Consider the following 20078-nt stretch of genomic DNA (forward strand, 5'->3'; position numbering starts at 1 on the left):
AGAATGGAAAGAAAGGTATAAATGGTGAAATGGTGGAGAATGTCCGTGGATTCACACCTGGGTGCCATGGATGCTGTGAGTACAGAAGGAATGAGGTGGGGCTGGGAGAAGGAGATCTGGGGTGAAGAAAATGAATCAGGGAAAGCTGCCTGGAAAAGGAGGGAGAGGAGGAAAAGCAAAGGTGGGGGGGGGGAGGAGGAGAAGAAGGATGATGAGGAGGAAGACAAGGAGAAAGAGGAAGAGATGGATGAGAAGCAAAGTGGGGGGAGGAGGAGAAGAAGAAGGAGGAGGAGGAGGAAGAGAAAGAGGAGAAGATGGATGAGAAGCAAAGGAGGGGAGGAGGAGAAGAGAAGGATGACAGGAGAAGAAGGAGGAGGAAGAGAAAGAGGAGGAGGAGGAGAAGCAAAGGGGGGAGGAGGAGGAGGAGAAGAGAAGGATGAGAGGAGAAGGAGGAGGAGAAGGAGGAGAAGCAAAGGCAGGGAGGAAGAGGAGAAGAAGAAGGATGAGAAGGAAGAGAAGGAGGAGGAGAAGAAGAGGAGAAGCAAAGGTGGGGAGGAAGAGGAGAAGCAAAAGGGGGAAGGAGGTGGAGAGGAAGGAGGAGAAAGAGCAGAAGGAGTAGAAGGAGGAGAACCAAAGGCGGGGAGGAAGAGGAGAAGAAGGAGGAGGAGGAGGAAGGAGGAGGAGGAAAAGAGGAGGAGGAAGAGAAGAAGGAGGAGAAGAAAGAGGAGAAGCAAAGGGGAGGAGGAGGAGAAGCAAAAGGGGGAAGGAGGTGGAGAAGAAGGAGGAGAAAGAGCAGGAAGAGGAGAAGGAAGAGAAGGAAAAGGAGGAGGAGGAGGAGGAGGAGTGAAAGGGGGAGGAGGAGAAGGAGAAGGAGGAGGAGGAGAAGGATGAGGAGGAAGGAGGAGGAAAAGAGGAAGAGGAAGAGGAGGAGAAGAAAGAGGAGAAGCAAAGAGGGGGGAGGAGGAGAAGCAAAAGGGGGAAGGAGGTGGAGAAGGAGGAGGAGAAGGAGAAGGAAGAGGAGAAGGAAGGGAAGGAAAAGGAGGAGGAGAAGTAAAAAGGGAGAATGAGAAAGAGCAGGAGGAAGAAGAGAAGGAGGAGGAGAAGGATGAGAAGCAAAAGGGGGAGGAGCAGGAAGAGAAGGAGGAGGAGAAGGATGAGAAGCAAAGGTGGGGAGGAAGAGAAGAAAAAGGATGAGGAGGAAGGAGGAGGAGGAGGAAAAGAGGAGGAAGAGAAGAGGGAGGAGAAGAAAGAGGAGAAGTAAAGGAGGGAGGAGGAGGAGAAGCAAAAGGGGGAAGGAGGTGGAGAAGAAGGAGGAGAAGGAGCAGGAAGAGGAGAAGGAAGGGAAGGAAAAGGAGGAGGAGGAGGAGGAGGAAGAGGAGAAGGAGGAGGAGAAGCAAAAGGGAGAAAGAGAAGGAGAAGGGAGGAGGAGGAGAAGCAAAAGGGGAAAGGAGGTGGAGGAGAAGGAGGAGAAGGAGCAGGAAGAGGAGAAGGAAGGGAAGGAAAAGAAGGAGGAGAAGGAGGAGGAGCAGAAGGAGGAGGAGAAGCAAAAGGGAGAAAGAGAAGGAGAAGGAGGAGGAGGAGGAAGAAACGAAACGAGGTGGGATTTCAGGAGGGCTTCAAAGGCGGAGAGTGCCGTGGTCTAATCTAAAGCGTGCCATTCAGGTATAAAGCCGGTGAAATGCTGCTTTCCCGGAAAGTGGGCGTGAAGGAAGGGCCTGAGCCAAGGAGCAGGCCCAGGCGCCAGCCTCGCTCCCTCTCCCCCCCCAACTGACGCCTCCTCCGCCTTGTCCCCAGCCGACTTCACGGAGCCCGAGATCTCCTGGGTCGTCGAGGAGGCGGCTCCCCGCGGGGTGACCTTCACCTGCGCCTCTCACGGCGGCTCCCCCAGGCCCCAGCTGCTGTGGTGGGTCAACGACGCCCTCCGACGGGGCTCCAACACGAGCGTCTCCCAAGACGCCCGGAGCGGCCTCTACAGTGTCACCGGCCGGCTGTGGGACAACGGCACGGACCCGCTCCGCCTCGTCTGCCTCGTCAGGTTCGGCGCCTCTCAGGTGTCCCGGAACCTCACCTGGAGCCCAGGTGAGCGATCGATCCATCGGTGGTATTTCCTGAGTGCTGCCCGTGTGCAGAGCCCCGTACTAAGAGGAGAGGACAATGCCACAGAATTAACAGACACGTTCCCTACCCACAATAATAATAATGGCATTTATTAAGCGCTTACTACATGCAAAGCACTGTTCTAAGCGCTGGGGAGGTTACAAGGCGATCAGGTTGTCCAACGGGGGGCTCACGGTCTTCATCCCCATTTGACAGATGAGGTCACTGAGGCCCAGAGAAGTGAAGTGACTTGCCCAAAGTCCCACAGCTGACAATTGGCGGGAGCCGGGATTAGAACCCACGACCTCTGACTCCCAAGCCCGGGCTCTTTCCACTGAGCCACGCTGCTTCTCTAATGACCAATGCAATGCAATGCAATGCCAATTTGTACTTCCCAAGCGCTTAGTACAGTGCTCTGCACATAGTAAGCGCTCAATAAATACGATTGATGATGATGATGATGACCTTGTAGTCTAAACTGTGTCCAACCCGATTTGCTTGTCTCCACCCCAGCGCTTAGTACAGTGCCTGGCACAAAGTAAGCGCTTAACAAACATCACCATTATCATTATCATCATTAGACTTTTAGACTGTGAGCCCACTGTTGGGTAGGGACCGTCTGTATATGTTGCCAACTTGGACTTCCCAAGCGCTTAGTCCAGTGCTCTGCACACAGTAAGCGCTCGATAAATACGATTGAATGAATGAATGAATTATCATCATTATTATTCACTTGAGCCTCAGAGAGACGCTTGGTTTCTGGAGGAGCCGGGACTAGAACTCAGATCCTCTGATTCCCAGGCCCTGGTTCTTTCCATTAGGCCCCGCTGCTTCCCTGCCGGAGGTGAAATAGGTGGGAATTCCGGGCGGGAAGGAGAGTGCGAGCAAGGGAATTTCCTTCGATGAGGAGAGGAAAGTCTACGGACTGTAAGAGCGCTGTGGGCAGGGAACTTGCCTACTAATTCTGTTGTATTGAGTACAGCGCTCTGCACTCGGTAAGCGCTCAGTTAGAGAAGAAGCGTGGCTCAGTGGAAAGAGCCCAGGCTTTGGAGTCCGAGGTCATGGGTTCAAATCCTGACTCCGTAAACTGTCGGCTGGGTGGCTTTGGGAAAGTCACTTCTCTGGGCCTCGGCGACCTCAATTGGAAAATGGGGATGAAGACTGTGAGCCCCGCCAAGGGACAACCTGATCACTTTGTAACCTCCCCAGCGCTTAGAACAGAGCTTTGCACATAGTAAGCACTCAATAAATGCCATTATTATTATTAAATACCACGGATTAATTGAAAACATCATTTCAATCGTATTTATTGAGCACTTACTGTGTGCAGAGCACGGTACTAAGCGCTTACTAAGCTAACGTCATGGCTGGAATGGCCAACGGTGGAGCAGATGAAATGGCGACCAATAAAAAAGGGGAATTACACACATAATAATAATAATAATAATAATAATAATAACATTTATTAAGCGCTTACTATGTGCAAAGCACTGTTCTAGGCGCTGGGCCCGGAGAATGAGTGACTTGCCCATCTCCTACGTGGACTGACCAATCGATCCACCAATCAATCGTATTTATTGTGTGCTTATTGGGTACAGAGCACTGTACTAATCGCTTGGGAGAGGACAATAGAACTATATAATAATAATAATGTCATTTGTTAAGCGCTTACTATGTGCCAGGCACTGTTCAAAGCGCTGGGAGAGGACAATATAACTATATAGTAAAAATAATGATAATAATGGCATCTGTGAAGCGCTTACTATGTGCCAGGCACTGTCCTATGCGCTGGGCTCCAACTTGTACTTCCCAAGTGCTTAGTACAGTGCTCTGCACACAGTAAGCGCTCAATAAATATGATTGATTGATTGGGAGAGGACAATATAACTATATAATAAAAATAATGATAATAATGGCATTTGTGAAGCTCTTACTATGTGCCAGGCACTGTTCTAAGCGCTGGGCGCCAACTTGTACTTCCCAAGTGCTTAGTACAGTGCTCTGCACACAGTAAGCGCTCAATAAATATGATTGATTGATTGGGAGAGGACAATATAACTATATAATAAAAATAATGATAATAATGGCATTTGTGAAGCTCTTACTACGTGCCAGGCACTGTTCTAAGCGCTGGGCGCCAACTTGTACTTCCCAAGTGCTTAGTACAGTGCTCTGCACACAGTAAGCGCTCAATAAATATGATTGATTGATTGGGAGAGGACAATATAACTATATAATAAAAATAATGATAATAATGGCATTTGTGAAGCTCTTACTATGTGCCAGGCACTGTTCTAAGCGCTGGGTGCCAACTTGTACTTCCCAAGTGCTTAGTACAGTGCTCTGCACACAGTAAGCGCTCAATAAATATGATTGATTGATTGGGAGAGGACAATATAACTATATAATAAAAATAATGATAATAATGGCATTTGTGAAGCTCTTACTATGTGCCAGGCACTGTTCTAAGCGCTGGGAGCCAACTTGTACTTCCCAAGTGGTTAGTACAGTGCTTTGCACACAGTAAGCGCTCAATAAATATGATTGATTGACTGATTGGGAGAGGACAATAGAACTATATAATTAAAAATAATGATAATAATGGCATTTGTGAAGCGCTTACTATGTGCCAGGCACTGTTCTAAGTGCTGGGAGAGGACAATAGAACTATATAATAAAAAATAATGATAATAATGGCATTTGTGAAGTGCTTACTACGTGCCAGGCACTGTTCTAAGCGCTGGGCGCCAACTTGTACTTCCCAAGTGCTTAGTACAGTGCTCTGCACACAGTAAGCGCTCAATAAATATGATTGATTGATTGGGAGAGGACAATATAACTATATAATAAAAATAATGATAATAATGGCATTTGTGAAGCTCTTACTATGTGCCAGGCACTGTTCTAAGCGCTGGGAGCCAACTTGTACTTCCCAAGTGCTTAGTACAGTGCTTTGCACACAGTAAGCGCTCAATAAATATGATTGATTGACTGATTGGGAGAGGACAATAGAACTATATAATTAAAAATAATGATAATAATGGCATTTGTGAAGCACTTACTATGTGCCAGGCACTGTTCTAAGCGCTGGGAGAGGACAATAGAACTATATAATAAAAAATAATGATAATAATGGCATTTGTGAAGCGCTTACTATGTGCCAGGCACTGTTCTAAGTGCTGGGAGCCAACTTGTACTTCCCAAGCGCTTAGTACAGTGCTCTGCACACAGTAAGCGCTCAATAAATACGATTGATTGACTGATTGGGAGAGGACAATATAACTATAGAATAAAAATAATGATAATAATGGCATTTGTGAAGCTCTTACTATGTGCCAGGCACTGTTCTAAGCGCTGGGAGAGGACAATAGAACTATATAATAAAAAAAATGATAATAATGGCATTTGTGAAGCACTTACTATGTGCCAGGCACTGTTCTAAGCGCTGGGAGCCAACTTGTACTTCCCAAGCGCTTAGTACAGTGCTCTGCACACAGTAAGTGCTCAATAAATACTATTGATTGATTGGGAGAGGACAATATAACCATATAATAAAAATAATGATAATAATGGCATTTGCTTAGAGAAGCAGCGTGGCTCCGTAGGAAAGAGCCCGGGCTTTGGAGTCAGAGGTCACGGGTTCAAATCCCGGCTCCGCCAATTGTCAGCTGTGTGACTTTGGGCACGTCACTTCACTTCTCTGTGCCTCAGTTACCTCGTCTGTAAAATGGGGATTGAGACTGTGAGCCCCGTGAGGGACAACCTGATAATCTTGTAGCCTCCCCAGCGCTTAGAACAGTGCTTTGCACATAGTAAGCGTTTAATAAATGCCATTATTATTATTTGTGAAGCTCTTACTATGTGCCAGGCACTGTTCTAAGCACTGGGAGAGGACAATAGAACTATATAATAAAAATAATGATAATAATGGCATTTGTGAAGCTCTTACTATGTGCCGGGCACTGTTCTAAGCGCTGGGAGAGGACAATAGAACTATATAATAAAAAATAATGATAAGAATGGCATTTGTGAAGCTCTTACTATGTGCTGGGCACTGTTCAAAGCGCTGAGAGAGGACAATAGAACTATATAATAAAAAATAATGATAAGAATGGCATTTGTGAAGCTCTTACTATGTGCCGGGCACTGTTCTAAGCGCTGGGAGAGGACAATATAACTATATAATAAAAAATAATGATAATAATGGCATTTGTGAAGCTCTTACTACGTACCAGGCACTGTTCTAAGCGCTGGGAGAGGACAATAGAACTATATAATAAAAATAATGATAATAATGGCATTTATGAAGCTCTTACTATGTACCAGGCACTGTTCTAAGCGCTGGGGAAGACACAAGGTGATCAGGTTGTCCCACGTGGGGCTCACAGTCTTCAACCCCATTTTCCAGATGAGGGAACTGAGGCGCAGAGAAGCAAAGTGACTTGCCCAAAGTCACCCAGCTGATAAGTGGCAGAGCCGGGATTAGAACCCACAACCTCTAACTCCCCAGCCCGGGCTCTTTCCGCTAAGCCACGCGGCACCTCTATATAACAGACACATTTACGCATTCTCCCAAATCCGGAAAGCATCGTGTGCCTTCTGGGGAATTGTTTGCTTGGGAAATGTATATATGTATATATGTTTGTACATATTTATTACTCCATTTATTTATTTATTTATTTATTTTACTTGTACATATCTATTCTATTTATTTTATTTTGTTAATATGTTTGGTTTTGTTCTCTGTCTCCCCCTTCTAGACTGTGAGCCCACTGTTGGGTAGGGACTTATATGTTGCCAACTTGGACTTCCCAAGTGCTTAGTCCAGTGCTCTGCACACAGTAAGCGCTCAGTAAATACAATTGATTGATTGATCGAGGGGGAAAAGGACTTTAATATAAATAAATGATGGATGGGGACAGAAGTGAGACTGTGAGCCCACTCTTCTAGACTGTGAGCCCACTGTTGGGTAGGGACCGTCCCTAGACATTGCCAACTTGGACTTCCCAAGCGCTTAGTCCAGTGCTCTGCACACAGGAAGCGCTCAGTAAATACAATTGATTGATTGATAGAGGAGGAAAAGGACTTTAATATAATTAAGTGATGGATGGGGACAGAAGTGAGACTGTAAGCCCACTCTTCTAGACTGTGAGCCCACTGTTGGGTAGGGACCATCTCTATATGTTGCCAACTTGGACTTCCCAAGTGCTTAGTACAGTGCTCCTGCACACAGTAAGCGCTCAATAAATATAATTGATTGATAGAGGGGGAATCTTTAATATAAATAAATGATGGATGGGGACAGAAGTGAGACTGTGAGCCCACTCTTCTAGACTGTGAGCCCACTGTTGGGTAGGGACCGTCTCTAGATGTTGCCAACATGGACTTCCCAAGCGCTTAGTCCAGTGCTCTGCACACAGGAAGCGCTCAATAAATACGATTGAATGAATGAATGAATGGTGTGGGGCTGGCGAGGGCAGTGAATGAAGGGAGGGAGTCAGGGCGACACAGAAAGGGGTGGGAGAACCCTTCTCGACTGTGAGCCCACTGTTGGGTAGGGACCGTCTCTATATGTTGCCAACTTGGACTTCCCAAGCGCTTAGTACAGTGCTCTGCGCACAGTAAGCGCTCAATAAATATGATTGAATGAATGAATGAGAAGAGGAAAGAAGGGGCTCGGTCACGGAAGGCTTCTGGGAGGAGACGGGCTTTTAATAAGGCTTTATTATTATCGTCCGTCGGATACGAAAGGGCCTGGGGAATTCCAGGCCAGAGGCGGGATGTGGGAGACAGGCCCGGGATGAGCCTGCTGTTGGGTAGGGACCGTCTCTCTATGTTGCCGACTTGGACTTCCCAAGCGCTTAGTCCAGTGCTCTGCACACAGTGAGCGCTCAATAAATACGATCGAACGGATGAACGATGAGCTGGACGAGGTAGCGCGATGGGGAGTAGGTTGGCGGGCTGGGTTGTAGCAGGAGAGCGGCGAGGCGAGATAAGAGAGGACAAGGTCAGTGGTATTTACTGAGCGCCGACTGAGTGCCGGACACTGTACTAAGCCCTTGGGAGACACAACAGTGAGCGGACACGTTCCCTGACGCCTCCTCCGTCTTCTCCCCAGCCGGCTTTTCGGAGCCCGAGATCTCCTGGGTCGTCGAGGAGGCGGCTCCCCGCGGGGTGACCTTCACCTGCGCCTCTCACGGCGGCTCCCCCAGGCCCCAGCTGCTGTGGTGGGTCAACGACGCCCCCCGACAGGGCTCCAACACGAGCGTCTCCCAAGACGCCCGGAGCGGCCTCTACAGTGTCACCGGCCGGCTGTGGGACAACGGCACGGACCCGCTCCGCCTGGCCTGCCTCGTCAGGTTCGGCGCCTCTCAGGTGTCCAGGAACCTCACCTGGAGTCCAAGTGAGCAATCGATCCATCGGTCAATCCAGCGACGGAGCCCGGGCCTGGGAATCAGGAGGACCCGGGTTCTAATCCCGGCTCGGCCCCTTGTCTGCCGTGGGGCCTTGGGCGAGCCGCGTCACTTCTCTGGGCCTCGGTGACCTCCTCTGTCAAATGGGGATGGAGACTGGGAGTCCCGAGTCGGGCAGGGACTGAGTCCGACCTGATTAGTACAGTGCTCAAGCGCTTAGTCCAGTGCTCTGCACACAGTAAGCGCTCAATAAATACAATTGATTGATTAGCCAGTGGAAAGAGCCCGGGCTTTGGAGTCAGAGGTCGTGGGTTCAAATCCCAGCTCCACCACTTCATTCATTCATTCGATCGTATTTATTGAGTGCTTACTGTGTGCAGAGCACTGTACTAAGCGCTTGGGAAGTACAAGTTGGCTACAGATAGAGACGGTCCCTACCCAGAGCTTAGAACAGTGCTTTGCACATAGTAAGCGCTTAATAAATGCCATTATTATTATTATTATCATTATTATTATTATTACCCAACAGTGGGCTCACAGTCAGCTGGGTGACTTTGGGCAAGTCGCTTCGCTTCTCTGGGCCTCAGTTCCCTCATCTGTCAAATGGGGATGAAGACCGTGAGCCCCCCGTGGGACAATCTGATCACCTTGTAACCTCCCCAGCGCTTAGAACAGTGCTTTGCACATAGTAAGCACTTAATAAATGCCATTATTATTATAATTATTAGTCTGCTAGCCTGTGAGCCCGTTGTTGGGTAGGGACCATCTTTATATGTTTGCCAACGTGTCCTTCCCAAGCACGTAGTCCAGTGCTCTGCACACAGGAAGCACTCAATAAATACGATTGAGTGAATGAATGAATTAATTAATTAACTTTGCATCTACTCCAGCGCTTAGGACAGTGCTTGGTGCATAATAAGCGTACTATTATTATTATTATTATTATTATTAATAATAATGGTATTTACCGGGGATTAAGACTGTGAGCCCTATGGGGGACACGGACTGCATCCAACCGCACTATCTTGTATTTACCACAGCACTTAGTACAGTGTCTCGCACCTAGTAAGTGATTAACAAATACCACAATCATGATTACTATTATAGAGCGCTTACTATGTGCAGGGCACTATACTAAGAGCTTAGGAGAGCACAGTACAACAGAGTTAATAATAATAATAGTAACGATGGCATTTGTTAAGTGCTTACTATGTGCCAAGCACTGTTCTAAGCACTGGCATAGATGCAAGGTGATCGGGTTGCCCCACGTGGGGCTCGCAATCTTCATCCCCATTGTAGAGATGAGGAAACTGAGGCCCAGAGAAGCGAAGTGACTTGCCCAAAGTCACACAGCTGACAAGGGGCGGAATCGGGATTCGAACCCACGGCCTGTGACTCCCAAGCCCGGGCTCTTTCCTCTGAGCCACGCTGCTTCTCCTGTTGTTGGGTAGGGACCGTCTCCGCATGTTGCCGACTTGGACTTCCCAAGCGCTTAGTCCAGTGCTCTGCACACAGGAAGCGCTCAGTAAATAGGGTGGAACGAATGAATGAATGTGCTAAGCACTGGGGTAGATACAAGGTGATCGGGTTGTCCCACGTGGGGCTCGAAATCTTAATCCCCATTTTCCAGATGAGGGAACTGAGGCCCAGAGAAGTGAAGTGACTTCGCCAAGGTCACACAGCAGACACAGGGCCTTCTGACTACCGGGGCCTGGGCCCTAGACACTAGGCCGCACCTCTTCCAGCTCTTTCTCATCAGTCAGTCAATCGAATGTAATGAGCGCTTACAGTGTGCCGAGCACTGTACTAAGCGCTTGGGAGAATACAAAAGAGCAATAAGCAGACCCAGTCCCTGCCCACGACAAGCTTACAGTCATTATCAATATTATTCATTCATTCATGCAATCGTATTTATTGAGCGCTTATTTATTTATTTATTTGTTTATTCATTTGTTTATTCATTTATTTGTTTGTTTATTTATTTATTTATTTATTTATTTATTTATTGAGTGCTCTGTGTGCACAGCACTGTACTAAGCGCTTGGGAAGTACAAGCTGGGAACATATAGAGACGGTCCCTACCCAACAGTGGGCTCACAGTCCAGAAGACTAATTATTATTATTAGGTGGCAGATGTTCCTCCTGCAGATATAATAATAACATAATATTATTATTTTATAGTATATAATTTCTATTATTAATTACTATCAATAGTACATAATTTATATTATTGATTGATAATTAATATAATATAATGATGATGATAATGGTACTTAGCTTATTTTGTGCCAATCCCTATTCTAAGCTCAGGGGTAGATACGAGGTAATCATATTGATGAATAATTAATATAATATAACAATAATGATAATGGCATTTAAGAGCTTATTTTGTGCCCATCACTATGCTAAGCTCAGGGGTAGATACGAGGTAATCATACTGATTAATAATTAATATAATATAATAATAATGATAATGGTATTTAACAGCTTATTTTGTGCCAATCACTATTCTAAGCTCTGGGGTAGATACGAGGTAATCATATGGACTAATAATTAATATAATATAATAATAATGATAATTGTATTTAAGAGCTTATTTTGTGCCAATCACTATTCTAAGCTCAGGGGTAGATACGAGGTAATCATATTGATTAATAATTAATATAATATAATAATAACGATAATGGTATTTAGGAGCTTATTTTGTGCCAATCACTCTTCTAACCTCAGGGGTAGATACGAGGTAATCATATTGATTAATAATTAATATAATATAATGATAATGGTATTTAAGAGCTTATTTTGTGCCATTCACTATTCTAAGCTCAGGGGTAGATACGGGGTAATCATTCATTCATTCATTCATTCATTCATTCAATCATATTTATTGAGCGCTTACTGTGTGCAGAGCACTGGACTAAGTGCTTAGGAAGTCCAAGTCGGCAACATCTAGAGACGGTCCCTACCCAACAGTGGGCTCACAGTCTAGAAGGGGGAGACAGAAAACAAAACAAAACATATTAACAAAATAAAATAAATAGAATAAATATGTACAAATAAGATAAATAAATAGAGTAATAAATACATACAAACATATATACAGGTGCTGTGGGGAGGGGAAGGAGGTAAAGTGGGGGGCATGGAGGGGGAAGGCCTCCTAATATCCTTATCATTATTATCATCATCATCATCATCATCAATCGTATTTATTGAGCACTTACTATGTGCAGAGCACTGGACTAAGCGCTTGGGAAGTCCAAATTGGCAACATACAGAGACAGTCCCTACCCAACAGTGGGCTCCCAGTCTACAAGGGGGAGACAGAGAACAAAACCAAACATACTAACAAAATAAAATAAATAGAATAGATATGTACAAATAAAATAAATAAATAGAGTAAAAAAAATGTACAATAATGATAATAATAATGGCATTTACTAAGCGCTTGCTATGTGCAAAGCGCCGTTAAGCGTTGGTGAGGTTACGAGGTGATCAGGTTGTCTCACAGTCTTCAGGTTGGACACAGTCCCTTGTCTCATAGGGCTGGCAGTTTCAATCCCCGTTTCACAGAGGAGGAAACTGAGGCCCAGAGAAGTGAAGTGACTTGTCCAAGGTCTCCTAACCCAGGGGTCCGGAGAGGGGCCACCGCAGGGGAATGAAGAGCGGGGTGGGGAGTGGTGGGGTCTGAACGGAGCGGCCTGGAGGGTTTGGGGGGATCGGAACTCATGTTCCCCTTCTTCTCCCTCCAGACCCCCCGGGACCAAAGCGCTCCCATGCAGTGGTCCTGCTGCTGAGCGGGACGGTGGTGTTCATCTGCGTGGTGGCCGCTGTGCTGAGCGCCCGATACATGTTGAGCTGTGGTAAGTCCCAGATGCCCTGGCCTGTCCACGTGTTTTGTTTAGTTGTCCGTCTCCCCCTTCTAGACTGTAAGCCCATTGTGGGGTAGGGACCCTCTCTAGATGTTCATTCATTCATTCAATCGTATTTATTGAGCGCTTACTGTGTGCAGAGCACTGGACTAAGCGCTTGGGCAGTCCAGGTCGGCAGCATCTAGAGCCAACAGAGGGCTCACAGTCTAGAAGGAGGAGACAAAGAACAAAACAAATTAACAAAATAAAATAAATAAATAGAATAAATAGAAGTGGCCAACTTGGACTTTCCAAGTGCTTGGTCCAGTGCTCTGCACACGGTAAGCGCTCAATAAATCCGATTGAATGAATGAATGAATGAAAATCCCAGTCTCATTTTGGAAATCCACGGACACCACCGGCTCAGTTTCCTTTTTTTTTCCCCGCAGCCCGCAAGCGGACAACGCCGGTCCCCAATTCCACCCACCTCGAGCTCCTGGAGGCGGCCCACGAGTCCAGGACTGGGGCGACGGCGGGATCTGGATGAGGTCTGAGGTCTGGATGAGGTCTGGATGAGGTCTGCCTCATTCATTCATTCAATCGTATTTATTGAGCGCTTACTGTGTGCAGAGCGCTGGACTAAGCGCTTGGGAAGTCCAAGGTGGCAACATCTAGAGGCCGTCCCTACCCAACAGCGGGCTCACAGTGTTTGATTGGTCCCACCCTGCCCTGTTCACAGCCCCCAATCAAACAACGGTAGTACTTACTGAGCGCCTCCTGAGTGAAGAGCACCCAATCCATCAATCGATCATACTTACTGAGTGCTTACCATACGCAGATAATAATAATAATAATGATGGCACTGATTAAGCGCTTACTATGTGCAAAGCACCGTTCTAAGCACTGGGGAGGTTACAAGGTGATGAGGTTGTCTCACGGGGGGCTCACAGTCTTCATCCCCATTTTCCAGATGAGGTCACTGAGGCCCAGAGAATAATAATAATAATAATAATAATAATAATAATAATAATAATAATAATAATGGTATTAAGCGCTTACGAGGTGCAAAGCACTGTTCTAAGTGCTGGGGAGGTTACAAGGTGATCAGGTTGTCCCACGGGGGGCTCACAGTCTTCATCCCCATTTTCCAGATGAGGTCACTGAGGCCCAGAGAATAATAGTAATAATAGTAATAATAATAATAATAATAATAATAATAATAATAATAATGGTATTAAGCGCTTACGAGGTGCAAAGCACTGTTCTAAGTGCTGGGGAGGTTACAAGGTGATCAGGTTGTCCCACGGGGGGCTCACAGTCTTCATCCCCATTTTCCAGATGAGGTCACTGAGGCCCAGAGAATAATAATAATAATAATAATAATAATAATAATAATGGTATTAAGCGCTTACGAGGTGCAAAACACTGTTCTAAGCGCTGGGGAGGTTACAAGGTGATCAGGTTGTCCCACGGGGGGTTCACACAATTTCAATCCCCATTTTACAGATAAGGTAACTGAGGCCCAGAGAAGTGAATTGACTTGCCTAAAGTCACACAGCTGACAATTGGCGGAGCCGGGACTTGAACCCATGACCTCTAACTCCAAAGCTCGTGCTCTTTCCACTGAGCCACGCTGAATAATAATGATAATAATAATAATGATGGTATTAAGCGCTTACGAGGTGCAAAGCACTGTTCTAAGCGCTGGGGAGGTTACAAGGTGATCAGGTTGTCCCCCGGGGGGCTCACAGTCTTCATCCCCATTTTACAGATGAGGTAGCTGAGGCACAGAGAAGGAGAAGCAGCGTGGCTCAGTGGAAAGAGCCCGGCCTTTGGAGTCAGAGGTCACGGGTTCAAATCCCGGCTCTGCCAATTGTCAGCTGGGTGACTTTGGGCAAGCCGCTTCACTTCTCTCAGTTCCCTCATCTGGAAAATGGGGGTGAAGACTGTGAGCCCCCCGTGGGACAACCTCATCACCTTGTAACCTCCCCAGCGCTTAGAACGGTGCTTTGCACATAGTAAGCGCTTAATAAATGCCATCATTATTATTATTATTATTAAGTGACTTGCCCTAAGTCACACAGCTGACCTGGGCCGGGGACCCCGGGGGGAAGTGGCTCAGCCGGGGCCTCTAAGATGATGGAATCCCGCTCCCCATTCATTCATTCCTTTGTATTTATTGAGCGCTTACTGTGTGCTGAGCACTGTACTAAGCGCTTTGGGAAGTCCAAGTTGGCAACACCTAGAGACGGTCCCTACCCCTCAACGGGCTCCCAGTCTAGAAGGGGGAGACGGCCATCAAAAGAAAACATGCGGACGGGTGTCAAGTCGTCAGAACAAATAGAATTAAAGCAAAATAAATGCGAAATGCTTGGAAGTCGTTGGCCTTGACGGGAACGCTGACACACCTCCTGGCGAGGGGCAGCCCCTCATTTCACCCCTGAGTAAACTGAGTCACAAATGGGCGATCAAGGGCGGCAGAATCCGATTTACATAAACCCGAAAGGTCAGAAATTTTGCTGTAGAAACCTCATGGGGGGAAGGAGGCTTTGAACTTTCCCATTTTCCTGGCCAACCCAAACCCGGCCGCTGGGAATCTCGGCTAGGGCATTCCAGGTTTCCCTCTGTGCCTCAGTTCCCTCATCTGTCAAATGGGGATGAAGACTGTGAGCCCCCCGGGGGACAACCTCATCACCTTGTAACCTCCCCAGTGCTTAGAACAGTGCTTTGCACCTAGTAAGCGCTTAATACCATCATTATTATCATTAATATTATTATTATTCAGTGTGGCTCAGTGGAAAGAGCACGAGCTTTGGAGTTAGAGGTCACGGGTTCAAATTGCGGCTCCGCCAACTGTCAGCTGTGTGACTTTAGGCAAGTCACTTCACTTCTCTGGGCCTCAGCTACCTCATCTGGAAAATGGGGATTAAAATTGTGTGAGCCCCCCCCCGTGGGACAACCTGATCACCTTGTGAACTCCCCAGCACTTAGAACAGTGCTTTGCACATAGTAAGCGCTTAATAAATGCCATCATTATTATTTCCCATGCTCCTGGGCAAGGAATCCAAACCTCTTCGCCTTGACATGGGTTCTAATCCTGGCTCTGCCACGTGTCTGTGTGGCCTCGGGCAAGTCACTTCATTCATTCAATCGTATTTATTGGGCGCTTACTGTGTGCAGGGCACTGTACTAAGCGCTTGGGAAGTACAAGTTGGCAACATAGAGAGACGGTCCCTACCACTTCTCTGGGACTCAGTGACCGTATCTGTAAAATGGGGTTAATAATAATGATAATGATGGTATTTATTAAGTGCTTACTATGTGCCAAGCACTGTTCTAAGCGCTGGGGAGGTGACAAGGTGATTAGGTTGTTCCACGGGGGGGGGGGGGGCTCACAGTCTTCATCCCCATTTTCCAGATGAGGGAACTGAGGCCCAGAGAAGAGAAGTGACTCGCCCAAAGTCACCCAGCTGACAAGTGGTGGAGCCGGGATTTGAACCCATGACCTCCAACTTTTAGACTGTGAGCCCACTGTTGGGTAGGGACTGTCTCTATATGTTGCCAATTTGTACTTCCCAAGCGCTTAGTACAGTGCTCTGCACATAGTAAGCGCTCAATAAATATGATTGATGATGATGACTCCAAAGCCCGGGCTCTTTCCACTGAGCCACGCTGCTTCTCTAATGGAAGCAGTAGAAGGGGGGTGAAGACTGTGAACCCCGTGTGCGACGGGGACTGTATCCAACCTATTACCCCAGTGCTTAGAAGAGTGCTTAGCACATAGTAAGTGCTTAACAAGTACCATGATCAGTCTTTTATAATTATTATTATTTTCCATCCAAGAGGTTTTCCCGCTCGGATTTCCGGGGAGACGGTTTTTACTGCTATTAATCCATCTTCTAGACTGTGGGCCCGCTGTTGGGTAGGGACCGTCTCTATATGTTGCCGACTTGGACTTCCCAAGCGCTTAGTACAGTGCCCTGCACACAGTAGGCGCTCAATAAATACAATTGAATGAATGAATGAAAAGTGGTATTTATCGAGCGCTTATTGTGGGCGGATATTCATTAAGCGCTTAGTACAGTGCTCTGCACATAGTAAGCGCTCAATAAATACGATTGATGATGATTCAATCGTATTTATCGGGCGCTTACCGTGTGCAGGGCACTGTACTAAGCGCTGGGAAAGGACAATTCGGCAACAAATCGGGGCAATCCCTACCAGACGACAGGCTGAGCGCCCAGGAGAGTTCATTCATTCATTCATTCATTCAATCGTATTTATTGAGCGCTTACTGTGTGCAGAGCACTGGACTAAGCGCTCGGAAAGTACAAGTTGGGAACATATAGAGATGGTTCAATGCCACGGAGTTAGTAATATTGTTACTAATAATCCTATTTATTGAGCGCCGGGTGCAAAGCACTAGCCGCTTGGGAGAGTACTCCATAGCATCAGAAACATTCCCTGCCCGCAATGAACTCACAGTTTGAAGGAATGTTATTAAACGGTCCTTCCCTGAAGTGTTGGGATTCCTGGAAACGGCATCAAAAGGAAAGAGAAACGGATTATTGAGGCAGAAAAGGAAGAAGTGAGAAGGCGGTGGAAAGCACACGGGGAAAGGTAGATAGGAAACTGGTTCTAGACGCCCCAACTAGAAGCCGCGTGGCTCAGTGGAAAGAGCCCGGGCTTTGGAGTCAGAGGTCATGGGTTCAAATCCCGGCTCCGCCAACTGTCGGCTGTGTGACGTTGGGCAAGTCACTTGACTTCTCTGGGCCTCGGTTACCTCATCTGGAAAATGGGGATGAAGACTGGGAGCCCCCCCCCTTCATGGGACAACCTGATCACCTTGTAACCTCCCTGGCGCTTAGAACAGTGCTTTGCACTTAATAAGTGCCATTATTATTATTAACTAGACGTCTATCAGCAGTGTGACCTTGGGTAATAATAATAATGGCATTTATTATGCGCTTACTATGTGCAAAGCACTGTCCTAAGCGCTGAAGGGGGATACAAGGTGATCAGGTTGTCCCACGTGGGGCTCATATTCTTCATCTCCATTTTACAGATGAGGGAAACTGAGGCTCAGAGAAGTTAAGTGACTTGCCCAAGGTCACACAGCAGACATGTGGCGGAGCCGGGATTCGAACCCATGACCTCTGACTCCAAAGCCCGGGCTCTTTCCACTGAGCCACGCTGCTTCACTTCACTTGGGTGACTTCCAAGACCTCTCTGGGCCACAGTTTCTTCATCTGTATAATGGGGATAGCAATCCCTGTCTCCTTCTAGGATATATATACATATATATATAGTGTGTGTATATAATAATAATGATGGTATTTGTTAAGTGCTTACTATGTGCAAAGCACTGTTCTAAGTGCTGGATATAGTGTATGTGTGTGTTTATATATAATAATAATAATAATGGCATTTGTTAAGCACTTACTATGTGCAAAGCACTGTTCCAAGCCCTGGGGAGGATACAGGGTGATCAGGTTGTCCCACACGGGGCTCACAGTCTTAATCCCCATTTTACAGACGAGGTAACTGAGGCACAGAGAAGCTAAGTGACTTGCTCAAGGTCACACAGCTAAGTGGCGGAGCCAGGATTTGAACCCATGACCTCCGACTCCCAAGCCCGGGCTCTTTCCACTGAGCCACGCTGCTTCTCGTAGTATTTAAACAAGACTGAGCCCCCTTTTTCCTCTCCTCCTCCCCATCCCCCCGGCCCTACCTCCTTCCCCTCCCCACAGCACCTGTATAGATGTTTATACAGATTGATCACTCAATTTATTTTATTTGGACATATTTACTATTCTATTGATTTTTGTTAATGATGTTGATGGGGAACCACGGATCTTTCCTTATAAATCAGTGACGTCATTAACGGCAAGCCTTCATTAAGAAGGGTTTTCCTGTTACGATTAATTTATTCAGTTGTGCTTACTGAGAATCATTTCCTTATAAATCGGTGACGTCATTAACGGCAAGCCTTCATTAAGAAGGGTTTTCCTGTTACGATTAATTTATTCAATTGTGCTTATTGAGCACGGATCGTTTCCTTTTTTTCTTTTAGACTGTGAGCCCACTGTTGGGTAGGGACTGTCTCTATATGTTGCCAACTTGTAATTCCCAAGCGCTTAGTACAGTGCTCTGCACACACTAAGCGCTCAATAAATACGATTGATGATGATTGATGATAATTCCCAAGCGCTTAGTACACTGCTCTGCACACAGTAAGCGCTCAATAAATACGATTGATGATGATGATGATGATGGGGAGGATACAAGGTGATCAGGTTGTCCCACGGGGGGGCACAGTCTTCATCCCCATTTTCCAGATGAGGTGACTGAGGCCCAGAGAAGTGAAGTGACTTGCCCAAAGCCACCCGGCTGACAAGTGGCGGAGCCGGGATTTGAACCCATGACCTCTGCCTCCCAATAATAATAATAATAATAATAATAATAATAATAATGGCATTTATTAAGCACTTACTATGTGCAAAGCACTGTTCTAAGCGCTGGGGAGGTCACAAGGTGATCAGGTTGTCCCACGGGAGGCTCCCAGTCTTCTTCCCCATTTTCCAGATGAGGTGACTGAGGCCCAGAGAAGTGAAGTGACTTGCCCAAAACCACCCGGCTGACAAGTGGTGGAGCCGGGATTTGAACCAATGACCTCTGTCTCCCAATAACAATAATAATGGCATTTATTAAGCACTTACTATGTGCAAAGCGCTATTCTAAGCACTGGGGAGGTAACAAGGTGATCACGTTGTCCCACGGGAGGCTCCCAGTCTTCATCCCCATTTTCCAGATGAGGTGACGGAGGCCCAGAGAAGTGAAGTGACTCGCCCAAAGCCACCCGGCTGACAAGCGGCGGAGCCGGGATTTGAACCCACAATAATAATGTTGGTATTTGTTAAGCGCTTACTATGCGCCAAGCACTGTTCTAAGCGCTGGAGTAGATACAAGGTCATCAGGTTGTCCCACGTGGGACTCACAGTCTTCATCCTCATTTTACAGATGGAGGTGACTGAGGCCCAGAGAAGTGAAGTGACTTACCCAAAGTCACACAGCAGACAAGTGGCGGAACCGGGATTAGAACCCATGACCTCCGACTCCCAAGCCCGGGCTCTTTCCGCTGAGCCGCGCTGCTTCTCACAAGTCCCTTCTCTCCCCAGGTCCCAGCGGTCCCCAGGACGCCGGCCGCCCCCCGAGGTCTCCGGGCCGCCCCTCGATCCCTCCTCCGCCCGCGCTGGACTTCTCCCACCGCGACGGTCCGGGAAGCCGGTGGCTCGGACCGTCAGGGATGACCGTCCCTCAGCGGGGGCCGGAACACGGACCGTGCGGCCGGAGGGCGACGGGTGGGCAAAGGGGGTCCGGGGGGACGGGGACGGGCACCGCCGATGAAGAAGACACTTCCAATAACACCCACCTGAGCCACAGGGACGCCCTTTTGGGTGCCCACGCCGGACCCGGGGTGGGGGCCGATCCCGTTTCCTACCGTGTAGGAATGTCGGCCTCTCCGGAGAAGCCCGTCCTCGCCTCGACGGGCCGAGAGCACGAGGCCGCAGAGGGATCCGGCCGCTGATTGTGACCGGACCCTCGCCGGGTTGGGTATTCCCAACGCGGGTCTCCCGTCGAGGCCTCCCGAGGGGACCTGGATGGAGGAAGGAGGGAAGGCCTCCGCCGGGACCGTCCGGCCGCCCCGTCGGGCAGGGCC

The 20078-nt window shown here is 47.5% G+C and overlaps 1 protein-coding gene across 1 annotated transcript; it reads left to right on the forward strand.

Moving 5' to 3' along the window:
- Positions 1-21: 21 nt before the first annotated feature.
- LOC119938137 (tyrosine-protein phosphatase non-receptor type substrate 1-like) lies at positions 22-19676 on the forward strand. Its single transcript, XM_038757842.1, has 6 exons — positions 22-95; positions 1709-2079; positions 8216-8500; positions 12260-12370; positions 12808-12906; positions 19537-19676. The coding sequence occupies exons 1-5, from the start codon at positions 22-24 to the stop codon at positions 12903-12905; spliced, it is 939 nt and encodes a 312-aa protein (XP_038613770.1). The 3' UTR covers position 12906; positions 19537-19676.
- The last annotated feature ends 402 nt before the right edge of the window (positions 19677-20078 follow it).

Source organism: Tachyglossus aculeatus, chromosome 16 (assembly GCF_015852505.1).
Source record: "Tachyglossus aculeatus isolate mTacAcu1 chromosome 16, mTacAcu1.pri, whole genome shotgun sequence".
In the NCBI taxonomy this organism is placed as follows: Eukaryota; Metazoa; Chordata; class Mammalia; order Monotremata; family Tachyglossidae; genus Tachyglossus; species Tachyglossus aculeatus.

Excerpts from the sequence above, each read along its gene's own strand:
- LOC119938137 (XM_038757842.1), top strand. The coding sequence starts at position 22 with ATGGTGAAATGGTGGAGAATGTCCGTGGATTCACACCTGGGTGCCATG. Across the intron at positions 2,080-8,215 it reads GAACCTCACCTGGAGCCCAG|CCGGCTTTTCGGAGCCCGAG; the intron begins GTGAGCGATCGA and ends TCTTCTCCCCAG. Across the intron at positions 8,501-12,259 it reads GAACCTCACCTGGAGTCCAA|ACCCCCCGGGACCAAAGCGC; the intron begins GTGAGCAATCGA and ends TTCTCCCTCCAG.